At 48.7% G+C, this 10,767-nt stretch overlaps 1 protein-coding gene across 2 annotated transcripts in view; it reads left to right on the forward strand.

The window, feature by feature from the left end:
• Tnfrsf10b (TNF receptor superfamily member 10b) overlaps window positions 1-10,220 on the forward strand; it is a 17,422-nt gene extending 7,202 nt beyond the window's left edge. The window contains exons 4-8 of one of the 2 annotated variants that reach the window (XM_029541697.1): window positions 1,491-1,599; window positions 2,777-2,985; window positions 4,271-4,356; window positions 7,240-7,315; window positions 8,932-10,220. In XM_029541697.1, coding sequence (XP_029397557.1) covers window positions 1,491-1,599; window positions 2,777-2,985; window positions 4,271-4,356; window positions 7,240-7,315; window positions 8,932-9,275 — 824 coding nt within the window. In that variant the 3' untranslated portion in view covers window positions 9,276-10,220. The remainder of the gene's footprint in view (window positions 1-1,490; window positions 1,600-2,776; window positions 2,986-4,270; window positions 4,357-7,239; window positions 7,316-8,931) is intronic. The other variant, XM_029541698.1, reaches the window with a different exon arrangement.
• The last annotated feature ends 547 nt before the right edge of the window (window positions 10,221-10,767 follow it).

The following is a 10,767-nucleotide window of genomic DNA, read 5'->3' on the forward strand; positions in this document are numbered from 1 at the left end:
AGAGAAACCCTGTCTTGAAAAACCAAAAAAAAAAAAAAAAAAAAAAAAATAGGGTAGTGTGCCCTGTGGAGGGCCCCCCTCCCCGGTACCCTCAGATGCATTGTGGGACAGTTGCCACTGCCCTTACCATGAATAGACTTACAATCTTGGCATATGTGGTGAACAGGAGGTACCCCAGCTGTGCAAGGACTTGTCCCAAGGAGTGACGGGGCTCCACAGGGCATGTGACATTGGAGCTGGGCCTTGACACCGGGTTCTGAGTGGAACAGAGAGGTCTCCAGCCAGAGTTGCAGAATTGAGGAGTAAAGAGGCCTGAACGTTTGACATAGGGAATAATTCCATTCTGGGCCCAGCCTGAGTCTGCTCAACTCTGCAATGGATTTGATAGCCATCAGCAAACCTCGAGTCACCATGGGTAGTGGCCTGCTTTGCAGTCTGCCAGACGTGTGGGTCATGGGCTGTAATACCAGCCTAGAAAGCAAAAGAGCCATAGCGCGTCTCCCCTCTGTCCCTGTGGTCACTCCCCAGTTGTGGGTGACACAGTATGTTCTATTCTTCCTCTCAGGAGCCATCAGCTTCTTTCTTAGTAGTGGCTGCCTTCAAGTCCTGTGAGACCTAAGGCCACTCCTAGAGCATAAACTTCAACACATATTTGTCTTTCCTGTTGTGGGCCTGCTGAAGTGTTTGGGTCCTGGGCTATTGTTTTGTTCTCTTGTCAGGAGAAGCTCTGACAAAAGCACTTGCAGAAGAAAGGGTTGAACTAGCTCACAGCAAGGGTACCGCCCACTGTTGCAGGGTGGCAGGGGCCCGGAAGCAGCTACTCAACTCTCCTCAGCGAGTGCTAGGCATGTGAGCTCAGCTCAGTTTCCCCTTTTCATACAGTTCAGGGACCTAGTCCAAGGAATGATACCACCGACAGGATGAGTCTTCGCACCCAGTTAGCTTAATCAAGATTATCCCCACAGACATTCCCAGGGGTCTGTCTCCCACATGACTCTAGATCTCTGTTAACAATTGAGATTGATTCCCATAATCAGTAACAAAAAGGTAGTGGTCGAGTAGGTAGGGCTGGTTCCCAGCTGCTTCTGGGCTAGACTCTCTTGTTGCAGTCTCTAGGGTCGTGTGTGTGTGTGTGTGTGTGTGTGTGTGTGTGTGTGTGTGTGTGTACTCAGTCTCTGCTTCTTAAGGCTCCTCTTGATTCCAGGAGCTTGAAGATCATCCTCTGTTCATCCCTTGCACCCCGTCATCAGGATCTTTGAAGGATTCTTCCTTCCAAATCTGATGTATAAGGTCATGAATTGTGTTCCTTTTGCATGGCCCTGAGTACACACAGCTGCTCATGGGAGCTGTCATCTGCATGTCTGGGGTGTGGTGTTATAGAATCTGGTCCTTGATATTACTTCCAAAGTTCAGTTGAGGTGAAGCAGAAGTGTGTCATGAGGAAGTGTTCCCATGGTAACCAGAAAACCTCTTCCTTCAAACCCTTACAGATAAAGTCGTAAAAACAAGATGCGACATAACCCAGAATACTGAATGCCAGTGCAAACCAGGCACCTTTGAAGATAAAGATTCCACTGAGATCTGCCAGACATGCTCTAAGTATGATACAGGGGCTCTGGAACCCCTACAAGCCCTCCAACCCTGTGGAGTTTCCACACCATAGGGTATCCCTAAGCCTTTGGGGTCTTCTGAGCCTGCTGTCATCTCTCCACGTCCAACTACAAGTCTCTCCACATCCCTGTCCTCCATCAGTCAGCAGGCCCTTCCTCTTCTTTCCCACTCGTTCTTTTCCCTTGGCCAGATAATCTGTCTTCTGTCCACACACATGGAGCACAGGAATGAGCAGGCCATAGCCTGGTTTGGATCTATTTACACTCTTTCAGGGTTCTTGTGCAGCCAGAGGCCTATAAAGACAAAAGTACTGCAGCCCGCAAAAGGCAGTGTGTGTGTGTGTGTGTGTGTGTGTGTGTGTGTGTGTGTGTGTGTGTGTGTGTGGTATGTATGTATGGTGTGTGTGGTGGGTGTGTGGTGTGAGTGTGGTGTGTATGTATGGTGTGTGTGTGGTGTGTATGTATGGTGTGTGTGGTGGGTGTGGTGTGAGTGTGGTGTAAAGGCAGTGTGGGTGTGTGGTGTGTGTGTGTGGTGTTGAGTGGTATAAAGGCAGTGTGTGTGTGTGTGTGTGTGTGTGTGTGGTGTGTGTGTGTCGTGTGTGTGTGTGTGTGTGGTATGAGTGGTGTAAAGGCAGTGTGTGTGTGGTATGAGTGTGGTGTGAAATGGCAGTGTGTGGGTGTGTGTGTGTGTGGTGGTGGTGGTAGTGTGGGGGTGTGTGTCCACGTGTGTGTCCCTTGGGGTTCTCAGAGGCACCTGAGCCCACTCAGCCAGCCTTGCTTCAGGAGCCTGTCCTGTAAGTGCCACCTGTCTCTACTTCAGGAGTTTGAGGAGGAAAAGGCCAACAAAGGGACATGGCTCAGTAGTGACCACATGGGCTTCTTACCTTCCCTTTCCTAACTTAGGGTCTTCCTGTTGGCCAAGACAGCTCAACACACATCCTGTACAAAAGACAGAAGGGCTACTACCGTGCCTATGGGGGTTCCCCCAAGGTCTGTACTGTGTGTGCCCAGATGTAGGGACAAATATGGAATGTGGACACATGGAGCCTGTCTTTCCTTCAGTACCATCTCAGGGATGCTGGGCAGAGTGGGTGACTACCCTTTTAGCCCATCTGGCCAGCAGCCTTCTCACAAAATCTTATCATTTGTTTCTTGTGTGCACCCAGCTGCACTGACAGGGAAGACGAAGTGGCTCCCTGTACCCCAGAGAGAGACCGGAAATGTGTCTCCAAAAACGCTTGGGCATCCCAGCATGGCCTAGGCCTCAAGATAGGGATCCCAGTCGCAGCAGCACTGCTGCTTATTGGAGCTCTGTGTGTCTGGAAGACTGGAGTATGGAGGCGATGGTTGCCCTTTATGAAGAGAGCCTGTGCAGGTGAGCGTTGGCTGAGGGTGGGTCCCCTGGACACTGGATCTCATTCTCCCTGTCCTGCCTTCTCCTTCAGGATTGTCCTCCCTGTCTCCCAAACCCATGTGTCCTTGAAGCCTAGATCTGTCTTGTTCCTGTGATTCACATACTATCTCCCACTTCCCTCAAACAGCAGAAATCCAGACTCTGACCAGTGCCTCTCACTGACAGTTCCCTAGTCCTCTTAATTGTAAAAAGTGTCTTTTATTTGCCTGTGATCATTGTCATCCTGGAGGCTTCGTGCCTCTGTCTGCTGACCTAGGCTTAGTCCTGGAAGCCTCTAGCCTCTGTATAATCTAACCCAGGCCTAGAATATTCTCAGCCTCTGAGACTTACTGCTGAATAAGCTCACTCTTTCTAGTTCTCTCTGAACTCTGGCTGGCTGGTTCAACTCAGCTGTTCTGGCTCAAACTCCTCTCCAGACTGACTGATTCAATCTGGCCTCTTTTTCTGCTGCTCCTGAATTGCTCTGCTTGACCTCAAACTATCTCTGTCAGTCTGTTCTAATCTTCTGGCTTCTTCTTATTCTCCGGCTCCTTCTGCCTTTACCCGTGTCTGGCTTGTTCTCTCTCCACAGTCCGCCTCTGTACAACTGACCTGGTAAAACGGCCTCCTTCCTCTCTTGGTTCCCTTCTCTTAAGGAGCTTCCCTCTCCTCTCTCTTTCTGTGAGAGTCGGGCAGATCCCGTTCTGTCAAATCTTTCTCTGACTCATCGCGTCGTCTGCCTCTCAATTAGATGTCACTTTCAAACATGGCTGCTTCCTTCTACGAACTAGCTTTACCCTCATCGTTTGGGATTAAAGGTGTGGACTAAGGGCATGTCTGTATTCCAGCCAGAGAGATTAAAGGTGTGTGTGCTAAGGGCTGAGCCACACCACAACTAAAAACAGGGGTTTTCAGTCAGTACACAATCTTGGGGTTCACAGTGTGATCAAATAATCCTACAACACTTAACCAACTCTGAGAGAGTGGGGCGTGGTCAGGACAGAGACATCAACTCTTCAACTGAGGATAAAGGTCAGGACCAGAGAGGGCCAGGGACAGCTCTGATGACAGCAGAACCAGGCAAAAATTCTACGTGTGTTTATGTTTCTTTGGTATCTCCCCAGTTGCCTTCCCAGCCTGAGGGTAGACCTAAGCAGGAATGGCCCCTCCTCACCTTGTTAGTGTTGGCACCTCTAACACCCTCTGCTCAGTTAAAGAAGGGCTGATGAGTCTCCTGCCCACTGGCTGTGGGCACCTCCTCTTCTAGGCCATGAACAGCATCCCGAAAATGTGAGTTTGTCTCTCTTGGACCCACAGACATCGAGCAAGACAAGTGACTCTCACCACAACACGGTCAGTCCTGCAGTAAAGGCCTCAGCTCTTGCTCTGCTGAGAAGCAGGGCTTTTTTATTTTACTTTTTAATTTTATGTATGTGAGTGTTTTGCCTAGCTGTGTGTCTGTGCATCCTATGCATGTCTAGTGACCAGGAAGGCTAGAGGAGGCCGTTGGATCCCCTAGAACTGGAGTTACAGGCAGTTATGAGCTGCCACTTGGGTTCTGGGAATCAAACCCAGATCCTCTGAAAGAGCAGCCAGTACTCTCAACTACTGAGCCATCTCTCCAGCCCTGAGAAGCAGGGTGTTTGAGGGGCTGCACAGCCCAGGAAGGAGGGTACATCATCTCCACCTGGGCCTGGGTCCACTATCGAGCAAATGACCATTTTGAACTTCCACAAGGCCTCGGACCATATTGCAACTGGGCCTTTTCTGCCCTGCTCCTGTGGTTGGGGCCAGGTGGGTAGGGAGAACTCCCCTTGGCACAGTTACAGGAGCACATGGTGCCAGAAACAGATCATGGGTGAGCCTGGTGTATCATCTCCTTATGCTCTCTCTGCCTTCCCAAAGTCACCCCCACACATGCATGTCCCTCGAGCAATGATCACACTGAGCCCCCATATAGCAGAGAATGGCTAGCCACTCTTCTGAGCACTACATGGACAGACAAGAGCTGGTGACAGGCGTCACTGGAGAAATGCTGTTTTATAGACAAAGTGGCAGTTGTTATCAGATCTCCTAGGGGACAAGAGACGGGCTGGGTACAGTCTAGTGTGGTGACCCAGCCACTCTGTGGAACATGCTGAGCCCCTTTCCCATTCCTCCTGTGTCCTCAGAACCTGGGGCAGCACAGGCGAGGAGCAGATCCCATGGCAAGGGCTGAGTTCCTGAGTTTAATTTTTGTTTACTATATTGGGGTTTCATACATGCTAGGCAGACGCTCTACTACCGAGCTACATCCTCAGTAACTTTTTTTAAAAATCTTTTTAAAAAAGGTTTATTTATTTATTTTATGTATAAGAGTACACCATTGCTCTCTCAGACACACCAGAAGAGGGCATCAGATCTCATTGCAGATGGTTGTGAACCACCTCTGGAAGAACAGTCAGTGCTCTTAACCTCTGAGCCAGCTCTCCAGGCCCCTCACTAACTTTTTTTTTTTTTTAAAGATTTATTTATTTATTATATGTAAGTACACTGTAGCTGTCTTCAGACACTCCAGAAGAGGGCGTCAGATCTTGTTAAGGATGGTTATGAGCCACCATGTGGTTGCTGAGCCATCTCACCAGCCCTCCTCACTAACTTTTAAGAATGTTTTATTGTGACAGTGTCTCACTGCGTTACCCAGGCTGGCCTCCAGCTTTTACCCTTCTGCCTCAGTCTCGAGAGGAGCTGGCATTACAGGCCTATGCCATCTGCTCAACCAGTTTTCTTTTTTCACTGTTTGCCTAGTTTCCTGATCACATTTGTAAGGGGGATTCCATGAACCACAATTTCTGGGTTATGGTTACAGAAGTGCTGTTTGGTGCACACATGAGTACACACAGCATGTGGTTGCTGGGAATCGAACTCAGGACCTCTGGAAGAGCAATCAGTGCTCTTAACCTCTGAGCCATCTCTCCACCCCACCCCCCAGTAAAGTTTGTTTTTAACGGTTAAAATCAGCAGATACATTTACTTCCCATCACTCAAAGGCTCCTGAAAACCTTTCCCTGATGTAAGACACACCTCTGATTTCTTGGATTTTTCCCCATTGAATTCATTTTTGCATATTTCTGTATCATGGATGGATTCTAGATGGAGAACAATGGCTGATATCACTCCTGGTCACTGTGTGGTCCTTTTGTTCCATTTAAATAGCGAGCCCCCTTGCATCCATGTCTTTGATTCAGGAATTTGTTATGACTAACTTCCTATGCTTAATAAATGTTAGACTCTGGTAACTCCACCTGTTTTTCCACCCCATGTGGAAGGCCCCTACACCTAAGTTCTATAAATCTTTGTCTTCCTCGCATGTAATGCTGACCTCTTGAACCTCACGGGCGAGGGGGGGGAACAATCCTTGTATCTGAATTTTAAAAAAACTTGCTTTAATTCATTCGATGCCATGATGATTTAGGTCAGTGGTCTTTCTCCTCTCATCTTTGGGATTCACAGTATCCTTTGGCTCCAAGTTATTTTTTAGAAGTCAAATTTAGGGGCTGGAGAGGTGGCTCAGTAATTAAAAATATTTGCTGCTCTTCCAGAGAACCCAGGTTCAATTCTCAGCCCTTGGGCTAGGTAGCTCACTACTGCCTGTAACTCCAGCTCCAGGGCCCCTGGCAGTCTTGCCTGGCCTCCACAGCTCCCTCTCATATGCACATGACACACATATACATAAATTTAAAACCTTTCAAATGGTCAAATTTCATATTCAGTTGTACCAGAAACCTTCCCAGCCCTGACACTATTGGCGTTCTGGTCTATTTGGTCTTGTATTTAGACTCTTGATGTGTGAGTTGTTGTTACCGATTGAAACACCATGAAAGCCCTGAAACAAATCTTGACCTTGAATTTTGCAAAAACTCTGTTCTCTGTAGTCTCCAACTGAGTCTTGTAAGAAGCCTTGGGGGTTGGGAGGGGGTGGTGCTGAAGGGAACCCCTGGAGTACAGGGGGAACATTCGGTCCTGATGGAGGCTTATGCAAGCGCACGATTGTCGCAGAACACTTGAGTTGAAGATTTATGCCACCCTAGGCCACCAGCATTCAAGAGCCATCAAGCAGCCGAGGAGGGAAGTTAATCTGTGGTTCCACAGAGACCTTAGAGGGGCAGTGCTGTAAACTAAGTCTTCTAATCAGAATCAGGCCGGGGCCCAGGTCTCCTGACTCTGACCAGCATAGTCTCTGCTCTTTGCGTACAGGAACCTGGCAAAACTCAGAGTACGACAACAGGAAGGAAGTTGCTGGTTCCGGCAAACGGAAACGACTCAGCTGCCGGTGAGTGCTTTGTCGAAGACAATAGCACAGAAGCCCAGGGGATAGAGAGGCATTCCAGTTATCACCCCTGTGGCAGATAGGGCTCTGCCAAGACAAGTGACGATGGGTGCAAAGCTTACACTGTTATCCCTGGGGCACCCCCCAGCACCTCATATTGTTATTGATAGAATCTTTCTGTCCTTTCACTCTTCCATTTCCTTCCTTTCTCCTCTGTAGTCCCCACCCTGGCCAGGGCTTCCAGAATGGTGCATTGGCCTGTGTTAATACCCACCGACCTTTGACTAGAAGCTCCCGCCCTGGCCAGACCTAGTTCCTTGAGCTGTGCACTATAAACCACAACCCTGATTTCAGAGACTCTGTGCAGAATGAATGGAAACCATCTCATGAATACCGGTTCAGATACTGACTGCATGAGTATTGAGTTGAACCAAACGGCACTCGTCTTCTTTCATATTTAGTTTGTTCGCAAGTTAGTTTCGCACAGGTTCTGGGAACAGGACTTAGGTCCTCTGCAAAAGCAGCATGTGCTTTTAGCCACGGGGCTCGCTCTTCCACCCCCATACTCAGCACTGGAATGCTTGGGCCGGAACCCAGGGTCCTGAGTATGCTGGGTACCAGTTGAGCTACACCTCTACCCTTCCTTTTACTGGCTAAATAAGGCTGTTAGAAAATGGCCATGGGACTCGTATTCCGGCTCTTTCAGTTCCTCAGGATGGAAGGTGACACATTTCATACATGTCTCATCTATAATCCTGTCAATGAGCTTTCTTTTTTTTTTTTTTTAAGATTTATTTATTTATTATATGTAAGTATACTGTAGCTGTCCTCAGACACCCCAGAAGAGGGAGTCAGATCTTGTTAAGGATGGTTGTGAGCCACCATGTGGTTGCTGGGATTTGAACTCAGCACCTTTGGAAGAGCAGTTGCATGCTCTTACCTGCTGAGCCATCTCTCCAGCCCCGAGCTTTCTTGACTTAGCTACAGGTTCAGGGTTTGAGTCATTTCTTTAAGTGCATCCAGTGGCAGCCCAGCTGGTATGCAAGGTCCTCCGCCTCTCTCCTGTGCTCTTCCTGCAGATGAGGAGAGCCTTGCCTTATACCTCATGAGTACAGCCTACTGTACACTCACCTCCTGTGCCCCTCTGTGGATCATGCCCTTACACACACACACACACAAACACACACACATACAAACAAAGCAACATCTCCCACTGGGCCGTCTTGCATTACAGGATTTTTTTTAAAGGTATATATTTAAAAACTTTTATTAAAATTTTACTTTGTATATATGGGTGTTTTGCCTGCATGTATGTCTGTGCACCACTTTCATGCCTGTTACCTTGCAGAGGCCAGACGATAGTGTCAGATTTCCTGGTACTACAGTTACAGATGGTTGTGAGCCATGGGTGCTGACAATTGAATCCGAGTCCCCTGCATTCAGCCGAGCCATTTCTCCTGCACCCAGATTCTTGGTTGGCTTCGGGTGTGGAGGCTCCAACAGCCAGGTTCACGGAACGCAAGGGAGTGTGTTGGGTCCTCCCCTGGGCTTCTCGATCCTTCTTTACCCTGTGTGAAGTGCTTGCAGCTTACCTGTCCCCCATGTTTTCTGACACCCAGCCCTGAAGTTTATCTTCGAGTATTGTTCGAACGAAGTGCCCTTTAACTCCTGGGACCGTTTCATGCGGCAGCTGGGCCTCTCAGACAATCAAATCCAAATGGTCAGGGCCGAAACACCGGTCCCACGTGAGGTCCTGTACCAAATGCTACTCAAGTGGCTCCACCAGACTGGGCGAAGTGCCTCTATCGACCATCTGCTGGACGCCCTGGAAGCCATAGGAGAGAGAGATGCCCTGGAGAAAATTGAAGACTACGCAGTGAAGTCCGGGAGGTTTATTTATCAGAATGCTGCAGCCCAAGCAGGTGCGGTAGCTCAAGAGACAGGGCCAGGAGGATCTCTGTGAGTTTGAAGCCAGCCTGGTCTACATAGTGAACTCAGGACAGCCAACGCTATGTAGAGCCTCTATCTCAAAAATGAGGAGGAGGAGGAAGATGCAGGCTCTTCAGTACTATTAGAATGTATTTATTTTTTTTTCTGTATTTATTGTATAATATTACTGTATGTTATGTTATTACTGTTATGTATTATGTTACAGAGCCTCTGTGAACACAGATGCTAGAAGTGGTCTAACACACTGCCAGCATCCTGGTTTACCTTTGTTCCTGAACAAGGTACAGTTGGTAGGGTATGATAGGACCTGCCTATCATCCTAACACTGGGGTGGTGGAGCCAGGAAGATCAAGAGTTCGAGGCCAGCTGGTTCACATAAGATCCCACATAATGTGCATAAGGGCTAAACTTGGTGAGAGCTGACTCTGTGGACAAAGAAGGTCCCCTGTCCCAGATTCTAGCAATATTCATTACCAAGACCCCTTGTCCAGAGAGAAAAGACCCCCCCCTCTGTAACTGAGGGGAGAGTAAACAGCCCTAGGGTGGAAACTCCTTGAAAACGTGGCCAGTGCTGCTTACTGTTAGACCGCTGCTAGGTACTACACAGCTGCACAGCGCCCCCTTGCGCCAGGTGCTAGGAGGCAGCCTACTGAGGGCTCGTCTACCTTGAGTCTAACACACTTGAAGTGAGTTTGCTGGTTTGGAGACAGAGGGAGCATTAAAGTGCTACCTGGGGTGACCCTTGAGGGCCACGCCCCCTGTAAGCACTTGACCATTGTGAGAGTAAACACTGAAACTCACCATTGTCCTGCCTCAGCCCTTTCTAGAGCTGGAATCACAGGTGTGCCGCACCGAATTCAGATCTAGAAATAACCACCTTTAGATACTGTGATGGGGATTTCTGGAGAGCTGGCACATGCAGATTTTTGTCCTGTGTGGGTTCCTATTGGGTTTTTTTTTTTTGGGGGGGGGTTGAAAATATTTTTATTAGATATTTTCTTCATGTATATAAATGTTTTGCCTGCACGTATGTGCATGATATGCATGCCTGGTGCCTTTGGAGGTCTGCAGGTCAGACGGGCATCTGGTCCCCTTGTACTGGAGTGGCAGATGGTTTTGATCCAACGTGTGGGTGCTTGAAGCTGAGCCCAGGTACCACAGCAAGCGCAAGCGCTCTAAACAGCTGAATGTAAGGCCTTGTTATTTCATGCCCCCTTCTAGCAGAGGCTTCTCCAGTAGATTCTCAGCACACAGCAGGACAGTTGCCTAGAGATGGCTGGTCCCAGTCATTCTGTAGTCCTGTTGCTATGGTGTTCATGTAACCAGGAGGAAGACTCACTTCTGAGTATTATCCTTGCCAGTGCTGACTATGGTATCCTGAGTGTAAGCTTCGTGCCTCCAGGCTGACGTCAGGATTGCACATCAGGGTTTGCTGGGCTCTGTACCCAGCCCCAAGAGCAGGTGTTGCACTTTCACACTTGATGCCCTTCCTTATGCCTCTTAGA

Source organism: Mus pahari, chromosome 8 (genome assembly GCF_900095145.1).
Source record: "Mus pahari chromosome 8, PAHARI_EIJ_v1.1, whole genome shotgun sequence".
In the NCBI taxonomy this organism is placed as follows: Eukaryota; Metazoa; Chordata; class Mammalia; order Rodentia; family Muridae; genus Mus; species Mus pahari.